At 41.6% G+C, this 26,979-nt stretch overlaps 1 protein-coding gene across 1 annotated transcript in view; it reads right to left on the reverse strand.

The window, feature by feature from the left end:
• The window catches only part of supt5h (SPT5 homolog, DSIF elongation factor subunit), a 67,930-nt gene that overhangs the window by 11,790 nt on the left and 29,161 nt on the right, over nt 1-26,979 (reverse strand). The window contains exons 16-27 of the mRNA XM_066703878.1: nt 25,555-25,691; nt 24,904-25,059; nt 24,514-24,660; nt 22,186-22,332; nt 21,845-21,970; nt 16,630-16,714; nt 16,097-16,111; nt 15,962-16,063; nt 3,969-4,071; nt 3,188-3,315; nt 2,741-2,849; nt 2,316-2,474 (exon numbers count right to left, since the gene is read on the reverse strand). Of these exons, the coding sequence (XP_066559975.1) occupies nt 2,316-2,474; nt 2,741-2,849; nt 3,188-3,315; nt 3,969-4,071; nt 15,962-16,063; nt 16,097-16,111; nt 16,630-16,714; nt 21,845-21,970; nt 22,186-22,332; nt 24,514-24,660; nt 24,904-25,059; nt 25,555-25,691 (1,414 nt within the window). The remainder of the gene's footprint in view (nt 1-2,315; nt 2,475-2,740; nt 2,850-3,187; nt 3,316-3,968; nt 4,072-15,961; nt 16,064-16,096; nt 16,112-16,629; nt 16,715-21,844; nt 21,971-22,185; nt 22,333-24,513; nt 24,661-24,903; nt 25,060-25,554; nt 25,692-26,979) is intronic.

Here is a 26,979-nt window from a genome sequence, read left to right on the forward strand (position 1 = left end):
TGGTATCAACTATAAGGTCAGGCTTTGAGGGATTTGAAAATGTAATTGATAGAACTAAAACTTGACAATATAGAGTTAGAAACTCTAGGTAACATTTGAACCATTTTCACATTCCTCAAAGCCATCACACCCCCAATACACATTCTGTAGGAATCAAGGGAGAGAAATGGCAAAGACTGCTTCAATTCAAACTTCAATTTTATTACTCAAAACCAGACCAATCAGAAGTTTGGAAGGAAAGATTACAATCTCTGTGTAAAATGTATAAGAACAAAGTTAAAACTAGCAATTTGGTGTTGCACAATTTGGGGTGGAGTGGAGTGGAACAACCTGGGAGAAGAAACCAATGAGACGAAATCCAGGAAGACTGAACGGAACCAGAACTTCTCCACCAAAAACCTGAAAGCTTTGTAACCGTCCTCAAGTGGATGCAGTCTGCCAGCCCTTCCAGCTATCGGACGTCTGCATAACTGAATCTCAGTAAACCACACAGGTAGTACATTTTGTGTACTAGTCAAGAATTAGGTAAATCACAATTACATAAAACCTAGTTGTGTGTGGGCTCTAAATTGTACCTGTTTGTTATTTTACATTGTTTGTGCCTCGAGTCAAAATTCGAGTGTTGGATAGATCTCCTCTCACTCTTACTTTTAATATTATTCACCCCGCTTGTCTCTATCATATCTTTGGAAATACATGTTCCTATCGGTTAGTGATAATAGTGATAATCTCAGCCAAATTACAGGAAGTAATTTGAAGATATCTCCAAATCATTGAGATATGTGCAAATCATTTCGAGATATGTTTAAAAATCAACTTATTTAGATATCTCTAAATGGTTTGTAGATCTCTAAATCAATGAGATATCTTTAAATGCATTTAGTCTGGAACCCATAGACATCACCAGATGCTGGGTTTTTTCCCTGGTGATGCTCTGCCAGGCCTGCATTGCAGCAGTCTTTAGTTCCTGCTTGTCCTTGGGGTGTTTTGCCTTGAAATGCATGCTCAACTGGACTTAGGACAGGTGACTGACTCGGCCATTGCAGAATATTCCACTTCTTCACCTTAAAAAAGTCTTGGGTTACTTTCGCAGTATGCTTTGGGTCATTGTCCATCTGCACTGTGAAATGCCACCAATGAGTTTTGAAGCATTTGGCAGAATCTGAGCAGATCACATAGCTCTAAACATTTCAGAATTTATCAGCATGGTCAAGCGCACTCCCATCCGGCCCTTTAAAACAGATTGTATGATTCAGTGCAATCCTAAGAGCAGCTGCAATAGCCAGCTGACTCAGCAAATTAAAATGGCCATGTGCACCCTGTCATTAAAATAAAGCTCTTGTTTTAATTTCCTTTTTTAATTATAAGAGTTGTTAAGAGCTGACAAGTACAACACTAACAAAATAAATAAATGTGCATATTAAACATTTCCCTTATCTTTCCGTTCAAGCTTCCACAAGGTATATTTTCAAAATAAACAAAGATGTCTATAAGTGATATTAATTTCAGTGCAGCCCCAGTATACATACAAGCAGTATTATTCAATATGCATCTGCATTCGCAAGTTCATAATTAGGGAAGGGGAACATGTTTTCTCCTTCACATTTATACAGGGTGACTTACAGGATACAAGCGGAGTAAAATCCCCCGCTCTGGGATATCATATTTAGAGGCATGACAGAGCTGCGCTGATAAGTGTTGAACAAAGGTACAATACAATTTGTGCATCCAACCCACCTCTCGCCCCACACAGACTACTACTTGGAAATCTGAATTTTGAATATTATCCAAGAGAGATGTAAGCATTGCATGTTTCTTGTAGGCGTGGAGGGTGTTCCCGTCACAGTTTCAGAAGAAATAATCTTTGTTTAACCAGAACAACAATATGGAGGATGAGGATTAATTGTGTGCACGCAATCTGTGCAAAACCGCTTTTAGATATCTTCTTATATTGCAGTCTACTCTGCCAGGTTTGATTGTAAGCACAAGCAAGGACATGACAAATTAAACACTGATGCTTGCTAAGAATACTTCTCTGAAATCTCAATATCAGCATTTCTGATTTACAAATACTTGGAAACTAACGGGTGTTGCGGTCAACTCCCCTTAAGTCTATCAACTTTATATGCATTCTGAAGTCTTCAAAATGGGGGCTATAAAGCAAGTGGGAGACCTATGAAACTAACTGGACTAGGGATCTATTTGAACAGGGCTGGCAGGAAACCATTTAGGTCTATGGTAATCTGTGGGCAAGTTTCCCCCCCCCACCATGTTGAGTGGTGCAGCTGCAAGTGTAAGGCGGTACTTGAACTCACATGGCTGGTGTGCCTGGTGTCTGGGGGTTGTACTGGGGGTTGACCTGCGGAGAGGGCACTTCTGGGTAGCCAGGGGTCTGTGGGTTGGGGGTGCCTCCGTAACCTTGCGGAGATGGGGAGGGCTCGTCATCGTAGCCAAACTCGTACTCCTCGTCCGCCCTGTGCACAACAGACAAGATTAAAGACAGAACTGGAATGAGAAGTCAGTGGCGATGTTCGCACATTCCACATGGTGTTGAGGAAACTCCACCATTCTGAATGAAGGTGACATGATTTTTCTTAAAAACAGTCTTGCAAAGCACTGCCGTCAATGCTTTTGTTGACACAGTGTGCAGAATCCCTCAGCGCTGCAGTGTGTCCGTGAACAGCATCCCTCCGCCATACAGTGCGTCAGAGTTTTCCAGTGTGCCAGTGTAATGCTGTACCTTGAGGGGGTGTTGGGGTTGTTGGGGTCCCAGGCTCCACTTTGCCCTGGCGTCCTACTCCCATCATGCAGCGGGGTCTGAGAACCATAGTGAGGGGTACGGTTTCCAGCTGTCAAATTGGCACAAAACAGATAAAAGGGTGAGATTGTTATGTATACACGTCTGTCATTTTTTATGTATGAGTTTGGACAGTATTCAAATATAAACTTTCCCTGTGCTCTTAATAAATTATTCTATGTAAAAAATGACCCAAGTCTTAATTGTCTACTCAGTTGTAACTGTTGGGAGATTTGAAAAACAATTAAAATTAAGAAATTTCAAGAAACGTCAAATGTAACATTAGATCCAGGGATCCGTTAAGTAGCTGGAGAACAGGGTTGTACTGAAAGTGGGAAAAGTGGGGGTGGTGATGGAATGTTCTGCTGTGGGGGTTCTGGGATGCCTTACCATCGTGGAGTGGTGTCTGAGAGCCGTACATCGGGGTCCTGGAGCCAGTCCCATACATGGGAGTCTGGGAGCCGTACATGGGTGTGCGTCCATGAGTTGAGGTCATTCCTCCATGTCTCCTTGCACCCCTGGGTGACCGATACAGAAAAGGTCAGAGGTTAGAAGTCAGCTGGCTTGGAACAATTTATTAGAAAGGGCACAGATATTTCTGTACTGCCAAGTAGATATCTCAGGGGAAGGAGGAAGTCACAGTGGAAAGGTGAAAAGCTTAATTCAAGAAGAATGCTCTTGAACTTAAGCATTTAATGGGGAGTGGAGTGGGGAGATTAAATCCAGAAGTCTGTTCTGAATCATTAGAAAAACTGTTATTAGTACAAAAGGCTAGAACCTAAAGAGCTATGATTACTTAAGGGGGCTTTGCGGTTTGATTTGGAGCAGCTGTGCCTTGCCCTAAGTCCAAAATAAATACACTTCACTGGCTGGGGCTAGACAACACACTCTGTCCTCTCTGTGTAACTTATGTTTTACATCCATTACCATCAATTTTCGAACGGCTGGGGTGGGGGGGTGCTTTGAATGTTCGGAGACATAGAAGCAGGCATTTGGCCTCATTAACTGATTCAGACATACAGTTGGCAAATATGCCTGATAGAAGTGTCACATCTCATACACCACATGGGTGACCCAGTTTTTCATCTAACCCTGTGGAGGAGCAGGAGGACTATTTTGTATGTCCCCCCATCCACGGCTGTTATTCCCATTTTTCACACAGGACACTTACACAGTGGTGAGTCTCTGACGGTCCACAGAGATAGTCTGGCAGGTGGAATGTAGCTCCACACGGGCAGTGGATTCCGTGGCATCTTTGACCACCCCAATGTACCCTGGGAAAAAACACAATGGGCGACAATGCAAAATCAAGCCATGGAGAAGTTTTTTTTTCCCCTCTTTCCACACTACATTACGTATTTTACATATATATTGTAACACCATTACACAGCTGTCAGAATAAGTTGACAGTTCTAAGCTGGCTTGGTCAAGTCTTCCTCTTTTCTGCCTGCTATTTTTAGGCTGCCTGCAGCCTTCACTGAAAACCAGTTTCTCAGGTTAGATGAGTTTTCTGAAACCAGAAAAAACAGTATATAGCCAGCCCTTTGTGTTTGTCAAGAGATGAGATGCGTTTCTGACTTCTCTAAATTCTAGCATACTTATAACCTCTGTCCCTTTTGGCTTATTAGTCTGCTGACCTAAGTGAGGTGGTTCATGCCTTTTTGTTTGTTGAAGCCTTTTTGGTTTTTGGCTAGTTTGCCTAGTTATTTTTTGAAAGGATTTGAGTCTTGGATTGCCTTTTGAACTTTGAATCAATTTTGGAGTATTTGGGAAATTTCTGTTCCTTTTTTGGTGGATTACCAAATCATTCCTGGATAGGTCCTGGATCTTCGGCCTAGCCCAAGAAGTGGTAAGACCAGCCAGTGGCTGAGAAAGGTGCGATTCTTCCCTACTGTGCAGAGACTCAAACACGGGACACATACAAATTTAATGCTGAGGTGAGAAGGCACTAAACGTTTTCATATACTTCAGTGTGTACTCTATTGTTGTTTTTATTTGTATATACAGTTTGCTGTGTCGGTATAGGGGAATGGTTTCAAGATACTTATTTACATGTACAAATCTTGTATAGTACACTTTGGGTTTACAACCAGACATTCTGCAGTCCTTATCCCAATTAATTACCTTATCACAAGCTTGAATGACATGTACCTTACTGATAGAGAACAAATAGACAGTGATTAGGAACCTCCTCCTGATGAGTTTCCCCCTGCCCCTACTGATGAGGAGTTAGCAGGGATCACTGAAAATCAAGAATTGATGCAGCTGTATAAATCAGCTTAGCCACTGTGTGTCCTGCATCGAAGATGAGGTCAAAGCATGTCATACGTGTTCCAATCGCTAGGAAAAGTCCCTTCATTATTAATTAACCAGGCTTTGAAGGAACTTCAGAAATCTGTAGTAGATTATCTCTTGAGAAGAGATAAGCAAATAGAAGCCAATCTCAAAATTCAAGCCATTAAAAGCAGTACTCCTCATAAACCCTAACAGAAAATGTGAGTTTCCTTTATCCTGTGCCAAGTGCTAGCACAAGTAGTCTTGCTGTGACACATGCCTCAACATTTTTCATACCAAAAGAAACAGCCTATTCAACTGGAGTTTTGGAGGAGCTGGAAATTAAACTGAGCCAGTGTCCCATATGGAACATTGTGAGGAATTCCTGGCTTTATAACCTCTGTCGGATGCTGAAGTTCTTGCCACACTGAACACAGTCCTGAAGGGTACAGCCAAAGACTGGTGGGTGGCTATGCGTTCCTCAGTTTTCACATGGCCTCAGTTCAAGGCAGCCTTTCAGCATTCTTTTCTCACAGAAGACCTTTCACTCTCGCCTTTCACTATCGGGCGTTATGCATGTGTTGGAAATCTGGTATATCAGAGAAGGATTTAGTCCAGCTTATTTTGTGAAACAGTAACCCCAAATTGGCCAGTAGTCTGAGAGGAAACATCACTACCGTGGATGAGGTGGCTCGTGTGGGCACCTTGATTGAAACGGACTGGACTGTGCAGAAACAATACTGGACAAAAGTAAACTGTTTCTTCTGTCACTGAGCCTAGTAAGAACATCAAAGCACCCAGTTTTCCATCAAGTTCAAATTCCCTCCTAAGAAAGGTAATCAAGGGGTTATCCAGCCAAAGAGCAACCCCACCTTCTTGGGTCAGATTACAGTGCTGGTGGAGGTGAGATCCTTGCAATGTAAGGCCATGATGGACACTGGCTATACCTTCACCCTAATGTGTGAAGATGTTTGGGATCTCCTCCCTCCTCGCCCCCCCCCCTCCTCCTCCTCCCTCATCTCTCACTGCTGATGATTTCGCCTCCTTCTTCTCCTCCAAGATTGCAGACATCCGCAGGCTCTTCAATACTCCACCCTCCTCTCCCATCACACCCAAACTTCCCACCGCTCAAGCTTCCATTTCTTCATGCTCACCTCTCTCAGATGCTGAAGTTTCTGCTCTCCTCCTACGTCACAAACCTACAATGTGTGCCCTGGACCCTCTGCCTTCTCGCCTCTTCCAAGCAACCGCTCCTGATCTTCTCCCCTTCATTTCCTCCCTCCTCAACTCCTCACTCCTCTCTAGCTGTTTCCCCTCTGCATTTAAAAAAGCTGCGGTCATCCCACTGCTCAAGAAACCAACCCTTGATGCCACCTCTCCTCAGAACTAACGCCCTGTCTCCCTACTCCCCTTCCTCTCAAAGACTCTCGAGCGGGCGGTCCACCGTCAGGTCTCTGACTTTCTGTCCCAACACTCACTCCTTGATCCTCTGCAATCCGGCTTCCGCACAGCTCACTCCACTGAGACTGCTATCCTGGCAGTCACTGACTTCCTCAGCTGTGCTCGGGTGGCCTCCCTTCTCCTTGACCTCTCCGCAGCATTTGACACTGTTGATCACTCCATCCTCCTCTCCTGCCTCACTGACCTTGGAATCTCTGGGACTGCTCTCACCTGGTTCTCCTCCTACTTCAGCGACCGGTCCTACCAAGTGACATGGCGAGGCTCCTCATCCACCCCCCAACCTCTACTCACAGGCGTTCCCCATGGCTCCGTCCTGGGCCCGCTCCTATTCTCTCGCTACACTCGCTCCCTGGGCCCCCTCATCGCTTCCCATGGTTTCTCCTACCACTTCTACGCTGATGATGCCCAGATCTTCCTGTCTTTTCCCTCTTCTGACCCTCTAATCCCCTCTCGGATCTCTTCCTGCTTGTCTGCTATTTCCGCCTGGATGCACTCGCACCACCACAATCTCTTGTTTTTCCCCCCCACTCTTCCTCACCTTCTGCTAACTTCCCCATCTCGATCCCCTTGGAATCCACCACACTCTCTCCTTCTTCTTCCGCTAAAAATCTAGGAGTCACCCTCAATCCTGCGCTCTCCTACACCCAGCACATCACCACGCTGAGAAGCACCTGTAGATTCTTCAGCTGCTCATCCAGTCACTGGTCCTCTACCGCCTGGACTACTGCAACTCCCTCCTGGCCGGCCTGCCTGCAACTACTACCCGCCGCTCCAGCTCATCCTGAACTCTGCAGCTCGTTTGGTATTCTCTCTGCCACGATTTGCACACGCTACTCCACTGCTCCGGTCCCTCTACTGGCTCCTGATACCGGCACGCATTCAGTTCAAGACATTGACCCTCACCTACCGCTGTCTCGACCACACTGCACCAAGTTACCTTCAGGCACTCATCTCTACATACATTCCCTACAGACCACTGTGCTCCTCCAGTGCCAGAAGACTAACTCTACCTCCTCTCCACTCTCCTTCCTCCAGAACTCGCTCCTTCTTATCCCTGGCCCCTAAATGGTGGAACGACCTGCCAACTGAAGTCAAAACAGCAGAGTCCTTGACCTCAATCCGGCACTCAAGATGCATCTTTTCCGACAGTACTTGTAATTTAGTCATTTTATCCCTGCTAGATAGCACTTCAGTTTTATTATGCTTCTTTTGTCTTCAATTTGTTTTCCTCCATGCTCCCTTTCCCGTAGCCCTTGACTGTGACTCTACATCTTGACAGCACTTAGCTTTTACCATCCAGGATGTAGGACCTCACTTACTGTACTTGCCTGTGTACATTGTAAATTGGAATTTGTAAAATGTATTATATTTTGAATTGCTATGTTTTAGTTAAATTGAATTTGTAATGTTTGGTGCCGTTTACTTAACTGTATTTTTGCACTTTGTTTTGCACTTATGTTCGTCTGTGTATTTTAATAAATACGTATGACAATCGTATTCTTGTCACATTTATTCTTGCCGATTCTTTTCTCTTCTTCAGTCAGCTCGGCTCTCATTGGCTGCTGATCACGTCACTCTCCACGATCGGCGCCGATCGAGTCGTAAATATTAAACACGTTTAAATAAAATGGGGCTACAAGCTTACGATCGGATCGGAGGGCAAGCGATCTCATCGCAGCCCGTCTCACACTACACGACCATCAGCATCGGGGAGGCGCCCCGACCACGCTGCCTGTCGTGACAATCAGTGCCGATCTGTCGTGAGGGCCAAATCGGGCTTAAAATCGTGTAGTGTGACCCCAGCATTACCTGCAGACTGGCCTGACATAATGAAATTCCAGGGTCAAGATCAAGAGACAGGCCCTTATAGCACAGTTAAGCAAGTCATATAGTTCAACCCCACCACATCAATTACTTGCTGGAGCAGGGTATTCTTTATCGACAGGTACCTGGGACAAATGGCGGTTTCTGTTTTCAATTGTTTGTACCAGCTGTGCTCCGAAAACCATTTCTGCACTACTATCATAATAATCCTCTGGACACCTTGGGAGGCTGAAGACACTCCTGCGAATTCTTGATGTAGCCTACTGGCCACAAGTGCCTCAAGACGTGTGGGAGCACACCAAAGGTTGTCTGGTGTGTCAACAGAATAAGCCCACCTGCACCTGGCTTAAACCTGCTGGGATGTTACAATCCACTCCTGGGACAGTGCCTGGAGAGATGTTGGGAGTGGATTTGATGGGACCCTTTCCACAAAAGTAAACAACGGAACCAGTACTTGATGGTCGTGGTGGACTATTTCACTAAATGGGTCGAGTTATTTCCCCTACGAGATGCAAAAACACCCAAAAAAGCTTCCATGCTAACCAATGAGATTTTCACTAGGTGGGGTACATCCAAATATCTAGTTTCAGACAGAGGAGTTCAATATACCAGCTGTCTCCTTAAAGGTCCACTAGAGAGACTTCTAGCTAAAGTCCTGACTTTACTCATACACTCTTTTGGAGAGACAGGAAACATTGTTCGAGGAAGTGAGAAGAAATGACGCTGTAAGATATTATTTGTTAGAATACATTTTTCGATGGGAAATATCTTGCTGTCTGGTTTGATACAGGAAAACCGACATCTCCCTCTTTTTGCCTAGTTCCTGAGATTCCGAGGGGCCCTGCTAGCACTTAAACTAGAGATAAGAGTACAAGGCCAAACACCTCAAAGAGGCCACACAGTTAGGTTTCTTACTGCCATATTGAAATATTGTGTGATGTTGGCAAAATATGATTGGTTAAAGAGAAACCTTATAATAAAGAGAAAACAGAGACAAGAAGAAGAGAGAAGATAGATACACCCGCTGCCGACCTGACCAGACTGACCTAAGCTGCCTGTGAGGAAAAGAGGAGAATAGGGGTAATATCCTATCCTTGCTGTAATCCAGCAGAAGCTTAATATTACTAATGTTCAGTAATATAATTAAATAATTTTGGTTTTCTAGTTTTGTCACAAAGAAATGATTATTGCAAATCTGTGAATTGACTGCATCTTCCCTCTAAAAATAATCTTAAAAGAGAAACCAATTGACCTATGAGTTTTCAGTTCAACTATTTATTTTGATTGACTGAAAAACCAAGCATATGGAATTCTCTTACATCGCCAAAGCACAAACAAAACAGGTAAAATATTACACTCTAAACCATAGACAGGTCAACTTTAAAACTGGTGATAAGGTCTGGGTACAAACACATCCTATTTCCGATGCTGGGACTGGGTTCATGGCTAAACTAGTTCCTAAATGGAAGGGTCCAGCCACAGTTAAAACTAAATTAGGTCCAGCCTAATTTACAGGACCTTACAGGAAGGTCAAAGGTCATCAGAAAGGACACTCATCTCTCATATAGATCATACATGGGTTCCTATATGTATTCCATAGTAAGTATAAGCCTGACTGCACTATTTAAGGAGTTATGAGATTGTTCTCACATTGAGTGGAAAGGTCAAAGGTCACACTGCAGGACGTGTGTGAAGAGACCACATGAGTTCCTATTTGAGTTGTACAGCAACTCTTTAGGGCAATACACAATATTAAGCATTGACTGACCTTTAAGGAGAGGTTAAAGGTCAAGATCCAGGAGCTTGGACTATTAGTAAGCTTAAGATGTTCTTCACAAATCTGAAGTAATTGCAGATTTGAACCTTGCTTCTAGGAGAAAGTATGTAGGTTTTTTTTTTCTTCTTAATAATCAAGTTTGAGTTTGACCTTGAAATACAGGTCAAAGGTCAAATTTAGCATCATATTTTGAGACCACATATATAGTTTCTTATGTGTTCTAAATACACCATGGGTCTATCCCCTCTCTGTTAGGCATTATAGAGCAGTGGTAAAATGTTGCATATGACCTTAAACAGGAGGTCAAAGGTCAAAATCAAGCATATTTTCAAATAGAACAATGGCTTCCTATACATGTACTAAATGTAATCTGAAACGTATAAGGCACAAAAACATGACTGACCTTTAAACCCTAAAATAAAGGTCAAAGTTCAATCATTTTCACAAGAAAACATTTGGGCCTTTATCACATGGTATTTGTTGACTAATGCCATTTGTAACAATCTGTAACCCTACATTGCAAAATTTAAATAAATAAAAATTAAACATTTGACCTTGAAGCAGAGGTCAGAGGTTAGGTTCAAGGTCAAGCCTGGATAGAGGACATATGGTTCCCTATATGTGTTCTATAGTGACCTTTAATGTTTCTGTTACCCGTAAAGCGTTTTTTTTCATTTTTGCGATATCCCATGATGCATTGTTCAGATGGGAAAATGGATAGTATTTTTGAAAACTACATACATGAGTTCCTATCAATGTTCCATATTAATATTGCCTATAAAAGCATGGAAGGAGTAATGAGATGTTCAATATCTGAGGACACAATCTAACGTAACCAACCTGCAATATCTGGATCTGTGAAGGTCAAAATAAATCTATGGTTTCCTAATAATAATTGGAAGTAGTGTGCTAAAAATAACCTATCAAGAGTTATTATTTGTTGAATGTTTTGTGGTCCTTGGGTACCCCAAGAGAATCAGGAATAGCAATCGGAACCAAAAGTAGTAATAACCATTTTCAGATATAGTGCAAAAAGTGTAGAATGTCATTCTGATGGCTGAAAAACTTGTAGATGTGTTTACAAAATGAGGAGAGGCGGCAGCAGCAGCAGCAGTTGGAAAAATAATGAAGATTATCTCAATGATCTTAGGTGGAAACAAATTGCCTTCAAAGTCATACACCTAGTTAAGTGGCCTCCACCGGTGTTAAATTGTAGTGCTTCACATGGTTTCAGGATAGATTGAGCAGTTGCAGATTGAGATAGATTGTAGGTTCCCTCTGCTGGGTAGTGCATTTCAAAACAAAGACTTAACCATGAGCAACAAGGAGCTTTCAAAAGAACTCCAGGTCAAAGATGCTGAAAGGCACATATCAGGAGATGCGTATAAAAAACAACAATGGTCTTGAATATCCCTTAAAGCAAGGTCAAGATGATTAAGTAGAAGGTGTATGGCAACACCAGATTGATCAAGTTATGATATTTGTTTAGTATTTTTAATATACTGTAAAACAATTAAACGCACACAGCGTTTATTCTAAATAACTGCAAGAAGGCCCGGCGTCAATTGGAGACCAGCGATTGTATTAAACATTAACAAATAAAAAGATATTGTGGACTCATGCAGGGTAAGAAGAGCCTGGAACATTGCTTCATTGTAGAAATAGGCAAATAGGCAAGGCTTTTATATTTAAATTTTGTATGAATTATGTATTATTAATTTGCTTTCCAAAGATGCAAACAAATCACATTCAATGTATGGTGAACTACACTGAATTGAAAACAAGATACCAGAAATTCTGTTAGCAGTCTAAGATTCGATACAATGTGAACTCTAAATAAATAAAAAGCACAAAATGTGGAAATACGCTTTAAATCAAACCAACATTATACTTCATTAATGCATTGTTTATATCGCAATTAACCATTAGTTCAATCACTACAATTAACAGCAATACATACAAACAAACAAACAAACAAACAAACAAATAAATGTGTGTATTATATAGTGAGGGAAAAAAGTATTTGATCCCCTGCTGATTTTGTACGTTTGCCCACTGACAAAGAAATTATCAGTCTATAATTTTAATGGTAGGTGTATTTTAACAGTGAGAGACTGATTTGACTGATTTGATTTGCATGTTAATGAGTGAAATAAGTATTTGACCCCCTTGACTTAGGACTTGGTGGCAAAACCCTTGTTGGCAATCACAGAGGTCAGACTTTTCTTGTAGTTGGCCACCAGGTTTGCACACATCTCAGGAGGGATTTTGTCCCACTCCTCTTTGCAGATCCTCTCCAAGTCATTAAGGTTTCGAGGCTGACGTTTGCCAACTAGAACCTTCAGCTCCCTCCACAGATTTTCTATGGGATTAAGGTCTGGAGACTGGCTAGGCCACTCCAGGACCTTAATGTGCTTCTTCTTGAGCCACTCCTTTGTTGCCTTGGCTGTGTGTTTTGGGTCATTGTCATGCTGGAATACCCATCCACGACCCATTTTCAATGCTCTGGCTGAGGGAAGGAGGTTCTCACCCAAGATTTGACAGTATATGGCCCCGTCCATCGTCCCTTTGATGCGGTGCAGTTGTCCTGTCCCCAAAGCATAATGTTTCCACCTCCATATTTGACGGTGGGGATGGTGTTCTTGGGGTCATAGGCAGCATTCCTCCTTCTCCAAACACGGCGAGTTGAGTTGATGCCAAAGAGCTCGATTTTGGTCTCATCTGACCACAACACTTTCACCTAGTTCTCCTCTTAATCATTCAGATGTTGGCAAACTTCAGACGGACCTGTACATGTACTTTCTTGAGCAGGGGGACCTTGCGGGCGCTGCAGGATTTCAGTCCTTCACGGCGTAGTGTGTTACCAGTTGTTTTCTTGGTGACTATGGTCCCAGCTGCCTTGAGATCATTAACAAGATCCTCCCGTGTAGTTCTGGGCTGATTCCTCACCGTTCTCATGATCAGTGAAACACCACGAGGTGAGATCTTGCATGGAGCCTCAGACCGAGGGAGACTGACAGTTATTTTGCGTTTCTTCCATTTGCGAATAATCGCACCAACTGTTGTCACCTTCTCACCAAGCTGCTTGGCGATGGTCTTGTAGCCCATTCCAGCCTTGTGTAGATCTACAATCTTGTCCCTGACATCCTTGGGCAGCTCTTTGGTCTTGGCCATGGTGGAGAGTTTGGAATCTGATTGATTGATTGCTTCTGTGGACAGGTGTCTTTTATACAGGTAACGAGCTGAGATTAGGAGCACTCCCTTTAAGAGAGTGCTCCTAATCTCAGCTCGTTACCTGTATAAAAGACACTTGGGAGCCAGAAATCTTGCTGATTGATAGGGGATCAAATACTTATTTCCCTCATTAACATGCAAATCAATGTATAACTTTTTTGAAATGCGTTTTTCTGGATTTTTTTGTTGTTATTCTGTCTCTCACTGTTAAAATACACCTACCATTAAAATTATAGACTGATCATTTCTTTATCAGTGGGCAAACATACAAAATACTTTTTTCCCCTCACTGTATATATACACACAGTGAGGGGCAAAAAAGTATTTGATCCCCTTCTGATTTTGAACATCTGAATGATTCAGAGGAGAACTGGGTGAAAGTGTTGTGGTCAGATGAGACCAAAATCAAGCTCTTTGGCATCAACTCAACTCGCCGTGTTTGGAGAAGGAGGAATGACCCCAAGAACACCATCCCCACCGTCAAACATGGAGGTGGAAACATTATGCTTTGGGGGTGTTTTTCTGCTAAGGGGACAGGACAACTCCACCGCATGAAAGGGACGATGGACGGGGCCATGTACCGTCAAATCTTGGGTGAGAACCTCCTTCCCTCAGCCAGGGCATTGAAAATGGGTCGTGGATGGGTATTCCAGCATGACAATGACCCAAAACACACAGCCAAGGCAACAAAGGAGTGGCTCAAGAAGAAGCACATTAAGGTCCTGGAGTGGCCTAGCCAGTCTCCAGACCTTAATCCCATAGAAAATCTGTGGAGGGAGCTGAAGGTTCGAGTTGGCAAACGTAAGCCTTGAAACCTTAATGACTTGGAGAGTATCTAAAAAGAGGAGGGAGACAAAATCCCTCCTGAGATGTGTGCAAACCTGGTGGCCAACTACAAGAAACGTCTGACCTCTGTGATTGCCAACAAGGGTTTTGCCACCAAGTACTAAGTCGAAGGGGTCAAATACTTATTTCCCTCATTAACATGCAAATCAATTTATAACTTTTTTGAAATACGTTTTTCTGGATTTTGTTGTTGTTATTCTGTCTCTCACTGCTAAAATACACCTACCATTAAAATTATAGACTGATCATTTCTTTGTCAGTGGGCAAACGTACAAAATCAGCAGGGGATCAAATACTTTTTTCCCCCCACTGTATATATATATATATGACACAAACACACACACACACGCATATATATATAGTTAAAGTGAGAAATTAATTAATAAAAACACATGCGATATTTTTTTAATATATGTTATACATATTTACTGAAAAGAAAGAAGCAAAAAATAAAAGTTTACGTTTGGTTCCACATGTCCAGGAGATAATGCCCAAACAAACAGACAATGCAATTTTAACAGTTTTTTTTTTGTTTTTTTTAGATTTTAGTTAAGCTTTTAATACAATGAAGTTGCACAATTTTTTGTAAAGGTTATATGATATTGGCGTCAACAATGGCATTATTCTTTAGATAAGGGTTTTTCTCTCAAATCGGTTACAGAGAGTTGTATTAATGGGAATGCGTCTGAGCAGCTCATCATAAATACAGGTTCCCAACAGGGCTGTTTTATCACTGGTTTTATTTTTTGTGTTCACAAATGAATTTATTATCCAAGTTCAATGCCAGAACTTATAGAAATGCGCCGATGACATGGTCCTAGTTGGCCTTTTAAGAACGGGAGATGCAGTAATTGAAAGGGAGTACGTGAACCATGCTAAGGCATTACAAACATGGTGCCAAGAAAGTGCATTAGAAATAAATTAGGGGAAAACAAAAGAGATAGTAATTTGAGCTAAACAAGAACTTGTGGTACATTCAGTGATGATTATTGGCCAACCTGTAGAAACTGTACACAGACTTAAATATCTAGACACATTCCTGGATAAAAGATTAAGCTTTTTCGAGAATTCAGACTATATATATATTTTTTTAAAGAAATGTAGGAAACGCCGCCATCCACTTAAAAGACTGAATAACTTTGGGGTGAGCCGGAATATCTTAGAAATGTTATATAAATCCCTGATTGGGAGTGCGCGGTCATTTAACATCATTACATGGTACAGGAACCTTAGCCAGGAACCTCTCTGTTTTGACAGAGCACAGAGCCCCACCTTTCCCCTCTTTTTTAAACTGTATGCATACAGACACGTACCAATCCACTTTAACTGCTGGCAAGATGGGAGAAAACGACTCACAATTATGTATCATAATGGGTATTTATGCCAGATATTAACAATAAAAAACATAACTGTGGACCTGCATGCTTGCTACAAAGTTCTTGGACATAATCCAAGTGCCTTTATTTACAGTCATTAATTATCCCCATTATTGCCCTACCCCTTTTTATTTACAATGTTTCAATTTATTAATTTGTTCTCTTTATTTCCAAAAAGGTTGTTTAGAATATTTTCTTTTGTCCTATTCCAACACATTTCTAGTTTAATTGTCGTTGTCTGTGTATGATGCACTTCAGCATTTAGAACTCCAGTTACTTGCAGCTTACATAACTGGGTAGAGGTTATATGTAACTCACCATATTACAAATCTGCTTAAAACACAAACACACAGGAATTTAGGCCACACTTACCCTTGTAAGGTCCCTGTGATATGCGGACTGTCTGACCAATCAGGTCGTTGTCTCTTCTGCCTCTTCCCCGCCCCATGCCGCCACCACCGCCGCCTCCTCCTCCTCCTCCTCCTCCTCCTCCTCCCCCCCCCCCACCCCTCTGTTGCTGTCCTGTAAATCAGAGAACACTGTTTAGATTACATGAAGATCAAGGGAATCATTTATTTTAAAAACAAAAATTTTCAGTATTTTAAAGAGAAATTAAAGTTTGCAATCAGTTTCGGATCCACAGGAACAGCTACGCTGCTTAGAACTGAATACAGCTGCACAGAGTCATTTTTTTAAAAAGTCAGGTTTGATTGGAAATCCAATATACCCAAGTCAATTCTTAAGAAAAAACATTATTGAGGTCAGATATGTTTATATATTTTTTCCATTATAACCCTCCACTAAGATCTTATTTCTTTTCAGAATTTGGTGCTATGAAGCTTCTCCACTTTGTCCAGAAATTGTCTGTAAATGTATATGGGAAGTACAACACTGATTTAACAGTTTTGCATGTTTTAATCGGGATTTGCAAGAAAGAAAGAAATAAAACCTCTGCACAGCTTTGCAGTCAATTTAAAATAAATGGTGTATTGTGCTACATGTTCCAAGTCTTTTAGCATTTTAATTGAATCTGTACCCACCTCCTCCCCCTGGGTGCATGGGGCTGCTGATACGAGGACTCATGGGTGCAAACCCTCCCACAGTGAAGTTTGTCACATCCCTGGGCTGCAAGCAGACATAAGACAATCCCTTTCAGTTATCTACCCAGGAGACCAGCAGAATAGAAGATTTCCCTCCCGAAACCTGGCAGAATATCTGGGCTAACGCTACGCACGTTTGCCTAACAAATACGCAGAAAGATGTCTACTGGATGGCTGTGAGTCAGTGTCTCCCCACCCGAGTGTTCATGTACAGAACCGGTTTGGCCCTGTTTGACAAATGCCCCTACAAGGGCTGCCTGGGAAGGGAGACCGAGGCTCATATTTTTAAGGACTGCCCCTCCGCTTGCAGGGTCTGTCTCCCGTTTTCTCCATTCCTCCACAGGTTCGCTGTTCCTGCACGGACGACCACCCAGCAGGTCCTGTATGGACCAGTCAGGGGCCTAAAAACATCAATCCTAAGGTGCTGGTGGCGTGTCGTCTGCACGGGGCTACAGGCCCTGTGGGAGGGACGGAACATCTGTCTTTTCAACGAGCAGAAGCTGGACCCGAAAGTCATTGCACGGAGGGGCATGGTCCTAGTGAGATACCATATCAATCTGGAGATCCACCAGAGGGGCAGGGAGGAAGCCTTTAAGAACTGGCATATCCAAGATCTGGGGCACCCCACCCCCGGGGACGGATACTCCCCCTACTGGAGCCCGAGTCCAAGAACTTTTATTCTCTTATTGATAAATGACTAAAACAAATATTTTAATTGTTTTTAATGGAATTAATTGTTTTTAAAGACACTTGATTCTTGTTTTAATAATTTGGTGGTTTGTTTTTGTTTTTTGTCTAATACATTGACCGTTCTTATTTTCTTTAAATGCATCAGATTGATTTGTTTTTGTGTTTATATCTGATGCATTTCCGGCTAATTTCAATGTATTAGACTGTTTAGATCAATTGTTGTTTATTCTTTTGGCAGTTTACCATTTTAGCACATTTTGATTGCTTTAATGCATTTTCTTTTGAATCCACTTTGGTATTTTGGTTAAAATCACTTAAAAAGTTTTAAATGATTTTAGAAATTGATTTTATCAAATTGTAATCAAAAGTATTACAATTTTGTATTTTTGTATTCTTCTGTAATGTAAAATACTAAAAGTAATAAACAGTATTTCAGTTATGTTTAAAGACAAACACAAAGCTTATCCTGGGCAAATTGGAAAACCTCTCTCACTAACAATCAGTTACTGGCAGCATTAATTCAAGAACATACAAAATTAACTGAAATGGTAACAGGAGACGCTTGTTCACAAAGAGCGATAGGGTGACTGGGAACAATTTCCCCAGCAATGTTGTGGTTTCAGAAATAAGCTGGAAATGATTTTCAACTCCATTTAAATCAATTTAAAGGGCAATCCTACAACTCAAATAACATTTGGGTAATGAGGAGGAAAAAAATATTCCTAAAGGCACACTGGACTCTGTATTAACATAATTGTGGACAGGGATGGGCAGTATTTGATAGGGTTGATGAAAATGTCTTCATATTTTGTATCAAAATACTTTAGTGTTATGTATTTTGTAGTTTACAAATACTTTAAAATACTTTGTGAGAAGTCTACATGATGACATCATAAAAATGCTGCCTCTGATTGGTGCATACTCAGTAATTTGCCCAGACTTGTTCAGATCAGAACATAAAATTCATCCATACCCAAAGAAGAAGGTTAAAGTGAGAAAAAGAGACCTCTGCAATGCAGGTCACAGGGGGCACTCACTCATTCAATACACTCCCTCTCTCACACACACCCACACACTCACTCAATCACACACTTACTCTCTCACCCACACTCACACATACAGTGAGGGAAAATGTATTTGATCCCCTGCTGATTTTGTACGTTTGCCCACTGACAAAGAAATGATCAGTCTATCATTTTAATGGTAGGTGTATTTTAACAGTGAGAGACAGAATAACAACAAAAAAATCCAGAAAAACGCATTTCAAAAACGTTATACATTGATTTGCACGTTAATGAGGGAAATAAGTATTTGACCCCTTCGACTTAGTACTTGGTGGCAAAACCCTTGTTGGCAATCACAGAGGTCAGACGTTTCTTGTAGTTGTCCACCAGGTTTGCACACATCTCAGGAGGGATTTTGTCCCACTCCTCTTTGCAGATCCTCTACAAGTCATTAAGGTTTCGAGGCTGACGTTTGCCAACTAGAACCTTCAGCTCCCTCCACAGTTTTTCTATGGGATAAAGGTCTGGAGACTGGCTAGGCCACTCCAGGACCTTAATGTGCTTCTTCTTGAGCCACTCCTTTGTTGCCTTGGCTGTGTGTTTTGGGTCATTGTCATGCTGGAATACCCATCCACGACCCATTTTCAATGCCCTGGCTGAGGGAAGGAGGTTCTCACCCAAGATTTGACGGTACATGGCCCCGTCCATCGTCCCTTTGATGTGGTGCAGTTGTCCTGTCCCCTTAGCAGAAAAACACCCCCAAAGCATAATGTTTCCACCTCCATGTTTGACGGTGGGGATGGTGTTCTTGGGATCATTCCTCCTCTTCCAAACACGACGAGTTGAGTTGATGCCAAAGAGCTCGATTTTGGTCTCATCTGACCACAACACTTTCACCCAGTTCTCCTCTGAATCATTCAGATGTTCATTGCCAAACTTCAGACGGGCCTGTACATGTGCTTTCTTGAGCAGGGGGACCTTGCGGGCGCTGCAGGATTTCAGTCCTTCACGGCGTAGTGTGTTACCAATTGTTTTCTTGGTGACTATGGTCCCAGCTGCCTTGAGATCATTAACAAGATCCTCCCGTGTAGTTCTGGGCTGATTCCTCACCGTTCTCATGATCATTGAAACTCCATGAGGTGAGATATTGCATGGAGCCCCAGACCGAGGGAGACTGACAGTTATTTTGCGTTTCTTCCATTTGCGAATAATCGCACCAACTGTTGTCACCTTCTCACCAAGCTGCTTGGCGATGGTCTTGTAGCCCATTCCAGCCTTGTGTAGATCTACAATCTTGTCCCTGACATCCTTGGGCAGCTCTTTGGTCTTGGCCATGGTGGAGAGTTTGGAATCTGATTGATTGATTGCTTCTGTGGACAGGTGTCTTTTATACAGGTAACGAGCTGAGATTAGGAGCACTCCCTTTAAGAGAGTGCTCCTAATCTCAGCTCATTACCTGTATAAAAGACACCTGGGAGCCAGAAATCTTGCTGATTGATAGGGGATCAAATACTTATTTCCCTCATTAACATGCAAATCAATTTATAACTTTTTTGAAATGCGTTTTTCTGGATTTTTTTGTTGTTATTCTGTCTCTCACTGTTAAAATTCACCTACCATTAAAATTATAGACTGATAATTTCTTTGTCAGTGGGCAAACGTACAAAATCAGCAGGGGATCAAATACTTTTTTCCCCTCACTGTAAGTTTGACTGTTTTTGGTAGAACTTTTGAACTGTTTTGGAATACCTGGTCTGTAATATTCTCTATTGGAGTTAAAGTAAATGTTCTTACTACACTATTAATGTGTAAGTGTCCTGTATACCTATAGGCTCTCAATAGATTCAGTGGTTGGAGTTGGGTTAATACTCCTTGACAATTCTGTTGCTACTTTCTGATTACGTTTCTGGCTACATTAAAATCATATTGATTTAATAATTGTTTACAAAAAGTGCTAAAATGTTTGTTTTCAACTTTCAAATAGGTGTCCAATGATTGATAAATAATTAATTGCTAAATGATTGTACCCTAATTGAAGTAGCGGTTTAATAGGATCATGATTTTGCATACCATTGCATGAATGACTGCCTGACACATAATTTATTATTATATTTATGATTAACAATCAAATGATTAATTTCTTAGAAACTAGTTGCTATGAATAAAGGTGCCATCAGTTGTCTTCTTATGAATGACTTGTTTGTCATTGAGTCAGTGTTGCTGATGCAAAGTAGGCCCTTCATTACAAAACACCAAGTAACTAAATTAGGATACAATTATGAGTCATTAGCAAACTGTTGGTTACTTTAAAACTAACCTTCATCTGGGTGATCACAGGGATATTTGAATATTTGATCCGTTAACTGGTTGCATATGTCAGATTTACACATGACTCGTTAGGCAGAGAAAAGCTGTTGCTATCAAACATTGTCTACTTAAATCAACTGAGTCAGTGTACTGGTGAAGGGATAGATCAAATAGGCCGATGGAAGGTTTGCGAAGTAATTTCACGCTCCCTTGTAAAAGTATTTTTAGTATTTTTAAAATACAAAAATACAGTAGTTTATTTTGATACATGGTGTGCCTGCTGTATTTTGTAGTTTATTTGGATACACTTAAAATTAAGGTATTTGGTATCTTATTTTAAAATACATTTTGATGCATCTTTGCCCATGCCTGATTGTGGAAGGGTTGGGGACAAGGTTTGCAAAAAGACAATAGATGGGTACAGCTCCATTTCAGAAACAGGTTTTAAAAGTCAAACTTGCAGACACTCAGGAGTCAGGTATAATTTGTTTGCTTGCCTGCATTCATAACAAAGGAGCCCTAAAACAAAAGGTGCCTCCTGCTCAGAAATGTCAATCAAGCAAGCATATCCCCTATCTGTCTCACCTTAAGGCTGATTTATACTTCTGCGTCTGCATCTCTGCGTACATGCTGTCTGCCAACATACAAGCACGTAAGGTTGACGCATCCCTAGGGGGCAGTATCGCATTAACACTATCTACTGAATCTACTGAAATCGAAATCCGTTTTCTATGGTGCACCTACGATTGTATGATTGAGTTCTGAGTCTCTGTGGATAACAGAATAAATCCATTAAAACAGCAATACGTAGGTTTTTAAAAAAATATCTTAACGTACTTTAAAAGCCTCTTTCAACTTGTAATTTGTATTAATTTGTCAAGATCTCTATTCTGAACAGTGGTGCTGTGTTGTGGTGCAAAACACATACTTGACACTTCACTAAATCCATTGATTACCGGCCACATTTTAAGCTCTAACAAGAGCCTAATCCACAACCCTAGACACACACATTTGCAATGCCAAATGTACCCCTTTTTTCTTTAACATCTGAATCTTCATTAAATGCAAGAATAACAACGGGTTAGTTATGAAAGTCGACAGGCATTATCGCTGTATAGTTCAAAAATTGCCATGTCTACAGTGGGGAAAGTCACCTTGGAGCCCCCAGCCAGGACCAAATGTCGGGTCTTGCACACAAACATGCCTCCGTTCTCCACCAGCTTCTTGCAGTGCAGGAAAGCAAACCCACGGAACAAATGTCTGATCTCTCCTTCTCGTCCCTAAGACAGGATGAAAAGGTCAAAGGTCAAACACTACTGTGGCAATAAAGTTAATAAAGAAGTTAATACTAGGACACAAACGGTACTTCACTTGAACCGTCAATAAAAATGTGCTGAAACAGAGAATTGATTAATTAATCAGCCAGACACTGATGGTTGTGTATGTAGGCAAAGATGTCTGGCTCTGCAATGCAAAAGGCAGTCTCGTTTCTTACTGAGTGTGGGCCATCGATGACCTTGACGATGTCTTTGACGTGGATGTTGTTCTGCTCCGAATCCAGAGCCACAGCAAACCTGTTGTCCTTCCTCCTGTTTACAGCCTGGTGTCGGACTGTCAGTACCTTGCCATGCATATTCAGCACCTGAAGGCGACAAGGTCAAATATGCTTTTAATTTGGTTTTAGTTGGCTGGCTGTGCAGTTTTTTTTGTTTGTTTTTTTGTTAGTCTTTTTGAAAATACCCTATCCTATTCCCCTGGGCATACAGTGAGGGAAAAAAGTATTTGATCCCCTGCTGATTTTGTACGTTTGCCCACTGACAAAGAAATGATTAGTCTATAATTTTAATGGTAGGTGTATTTTAACAGTGAGAGACAGAATAACAACAAAAAAATCCAAAAAAACGCATTTCAAAAAAGTTATAAATTGATTTGCATGTTAATGAGGGAAATAAGTATTTGATCTCCTATCAATCAGCAAGATTTCTGGCTCCCAGGTGTCTTTTATACAGGTAACAAGCTGAGATTAGGACCACTCTCTTAAAGGGAGTGCTCCTAATCTCAGCTCGTTACCTGTATAAAAGACACCTGTCCACAGAAGCAATCAATCAATCAGATTCCAAACTCTCCACCATGGCCAAGACCAAAGAGCTGTCCAAGGATGTCAGGGACAAGATTGTAGACCTACACAAGGCTGGAATGGGCTACAAGACCATCGCCAAGCAGCTTGGTGAGAAGGTGACAACAGTTGGTGCGATTATTCGCAAATGGAAGAAACACAAAATAACTGTCAGTCTCCCTCGGTCTGGGGCTCCATGCAAGATCTCACCTCGTGGAGTTTCAATGATCATGAGAACGGTGAGGAATCAGCCCAGAACTACACGGGAGGATCTTGTTAATGATCTCAAGGCAGCTGGGACCATAGTCACTAAGAAAACAATTGGTAACACACTACGCCATGAAGGACTGAAATCCTGCAGCGCCCACAAGGTCCCCCTGCTCAAGAAAGCACATGTACAGGTCCGTCTGAAGTTTGCCAATGAACATCTGAATGATTCAGAGGAAAACTGGGTGAAAGTGTTGTGGTCAGATGAGACCAAAATCAAGCTCTTTGGCATCAACTCAACTCGCCGTGTTTGGAGGAGGAGGAATGCTGCCTATGACCCCAAGAACACCATCCCCACCGTCAAACATGGAGGTGGAAACATTATGCTTTGGGGGTGTTTTCCTGCTAAGGGGACAGGACAACTGCACCACATCGAAGGGACGATGGACGGGGCCACGTACCGTCAAATCATGGGTGAGAACCTCCTTCCCTCAGCCAGGGCATTAAAAATGGGTCGTGGATGGGTATTCCAGCATGACAATGACCCAAAACACACAGCCAAGCCAACAAAGGAGTGGCTCAAGAAGAAGCACATTAAGGTCCTGGAGTGGCCTAGCCAGTCTCCAGACCTTAATCCCATAGAAAATCTGTGGAGGGAGCTGAAGGTTCGAGTTGCCAAACGTCAGCCTCGAAACCTTAATGACTTGTAGAGGATCTGCAAAGAGGAGTGGGACAAAATCCCTCCTGAGATGTGTGCAAACCTGGTGGCCAACTACAAGAAACGTCTGACCTCTGTGATTGCCAAAAAGGGTTTTGCCACCAAGTACTAAGTCGAAGGGGTTAAATACTTATTTCCCTCATTAACGTGCAAATCAATGTATAACGTTTTTGAAATGCGTTTTTCTGGATTTTTTTGTTGTTAGTCTGTCTCTCACTGTTAAAATACACCTACCATTAAAATGATAGACTGATCATTTCTTTGTCAGTGGGCAAATCAAACCAGCTGAAATCTTTTTATCTCTGGACTTTATCTCTGTTGGATCCCTACTAAAATACTTTTTCAACTCAAAAGGCAATATTTAATATGACTCAATGTAGCTCAGCAAACTTGGAAAGGAAAGACATCTTGGGATGTAATTGTTTGGGAAATTAATTGACAGAAGAGATGCCAGGCTCAGTGCTCAATGCTCCTGACTCAACATTACCCAAATAAACAGGTGGTGTGCCAGATTCATCGCAATGCTTATTCAGGAACTAAAGACACAATAACTCGATTAAATTGTAAATTGTTTTCTTTTTTTTTTTTTTTTTTTTTTTTAAACATTGGCTCCCAGGTGCCTTTTGAGGAAGACATGACACGACAGTGACTTTTAGATAAGGCTTTAGAAGAGGCTGTGCCAAACCACAAAGCAACCACAGGCCAACCCCAATTCCAAACCTGGGAATACAAGATTGAGAAGCACAGGGCTGAGCAGCAGAGGCATACTTGGAGAACTCTACCTGGAATGTCTCTCTTTCCAGTCTCACAATCACTCCCACTGTCTGAGGATCCAGCTGCACCAGCTCCCCCCACTCGTGCTGCCCCCCAGCGTCCACCCCCGATGCCGTCTCCGAGCACAGCTGCAGGTCTCGCGGCAACACCTTCAGCTGCAGACACGCAGAGGGACAGGCAGAACGTCAAGTGATGTCACCATTTCAACATTCTTTTCTTCAGTTTTTGCAAATAAACAAACATACAGAAATGCTTCTACAGAAGATAGCTGATTTATTGAACCACACTGGGTTGAAACTTACATAAAGCTTTTATTCTTGTGTACATTTTATTTTTCTATTTCCTGAACAATGTAACTGCAAGTCTGCATATTACTGTACAGGAGTTGGTCTCCATACCTCGTGCATGGTCAAGTCTGAGAAAAGGATGACAAAGTTCTCCTCCACTCTCACAATGAGTCCTGTGTCACCCTCAAAACGCCCAGCAATGACCTTAACATGGTCACCCATCTTGAAGTACTTCTTCAACTCATGGGCTGGGAACTCCAGAGGGTCCTTACGAGAAAGGATTAGACACAGTTAGTGATAAAACATGCTGAATGACATTTTAAATCCATAGCCTACATTTTTTTGAAGTATCAGTAGAGCCCTTACCTTTTCAGGTCACTTTATGCTGTAATAGCTTATTAGTGTAATTCATTGTTAACACGTATGTACAGCACTGCAGTTACATTTGTGTCGCAACAGAGGTGCATTGCGATTTGTACATTTGCTAATTGAAAACGAATTAAGTCATAATAAGGGGCCAGCAATTACACGTGCATCTCATGGTCATCATCTTGGTGGTTTCTAGCATTATCTTCATAATTAATGGAAATTATGTACATTTTGGTGATCTGTGGGATGCCCGAGTATGACACTTTATAACATAGTTCATATCAGCCAGGTGGTTGACAGTATGTATCCAGCTAACACAGAACAGGCCTACGGATCACTGCATGCATCCATATGAAAGAGATGCAGTCTGTGAGTGTGCTTTGGCATCCATACCTTGAGGTCTTCGTGCTTTGGCAAGATGGTGATCTTGTTACCATCCACGCTAAGGATTTTCCCCTGCAGGTTGATCAACTCCCCCTCACACACTTCCACATTGTCTCCAGGCTGCAAGTTGTGCTCCCGCTCCTTACCTGCACAAACCAAACCCAAAAATCCCATTCAACACCTGGTGTGTGTGTGTGTATATAGGTGTGTGTTACTAAGGATCCCTATGATGAACAAGACACGTTTCCTTGATGGAAAAGAAAGTAGGGTGCTCCCAAACCTGTTCCTGGAGGATTCCATGTGTCCACCAAGGGTCCCAAATATAAATGGCTGGTACCAGTAAAAAGCCTTAGCCCGACACAAGTCAAGAAAAACAATAATATGTAGGTATTGACGGTATTCGAAACTGCAAACTACCATATTACATTTACTACATTCTAACATGTCAGAAGTATGCAGTATGCATATTGGACATAGTAAATGAATTTGTAGTATGGTAAAAGTACCCGGATGGCTTGCTACATTCACCAAAATATGCAGGATACAACCAGAGCTCACTACAATGAATACTGCATCCCACATGCTTCACATTCAACTGACATTCCATGTCATGTGAGGTCACATGACATATATACTACACTGAATCATTAATCTTCATACTGAGTACTGCACTACTTACTAGTCAGAACATCAGTATGTACCATGCAGTGTGTACTTATCCAGTATGCAGTAGGGTAGTATGCATTTTCAAATACAGCTACTGTCTCAATTGACTAGCAGGCATTTGGAAATTTAAGAAGTCATCTTGGCAGAAAGCACTATCACATTTTTCAAGCCTATAATAAAGGCAAAGGAAACTGTGGGTATTTGTATTGAGATGACTACATAGGTTTATTTTAATCTCAGTAAATTTAGAAATAGTAACTTAACAGTGATCTGCTTTTACTAATTTATAGAATGACTCCTGTTTGCCACCCTGATGAGCGTGAATGGAAAAATGCAATATGAAATATCCCGTCTGAAGCTTTGCTGAATTTACAAGAGGTATTTTGTTCAAGATACACTTATCACAAGGTCGACAATAACTCAGTGTTGGCTGGGCTAGAACACACCATAAGGAGATTTGGGGGGGGGGTATTGCAAATGGAAATTAAATCCATGCAGATACAGATGTAGTGTATTTAGGATGTATTTTAATTTAATATTTTAATGTAATTATATATATATATATATATATTTTAATAAACTTTAGCAAAAATTACATTTATATACATGACAGGCTGTGAATGTGCTGAAATCAACATCCACTCATAATAGTACTAAAATGTCATGTAAAGGAGTACTTTTATTACACTTTTAAAACTAGCAATTGCACAAGTAAAACTCTTTACACTCACCCCCATTTGTGCCTGGCTAGACTTCTTAGATGCCCAA

The sequence above is a fragment of the Amia ocellicauda genome, chromosome 5 (assembly GCF_036373705.1).
Source record: "Amia ocellicauda isolate fAmiCal2 chromosome 5, fAmiCal2.hap1, whole genome shotgun sequence".
Lineage (NCBI taxonomy): Eukaryota > Metazoa > Chordata > Actinopteri > Amiiformes > Amiidae > Amia > Amia ocellicauda.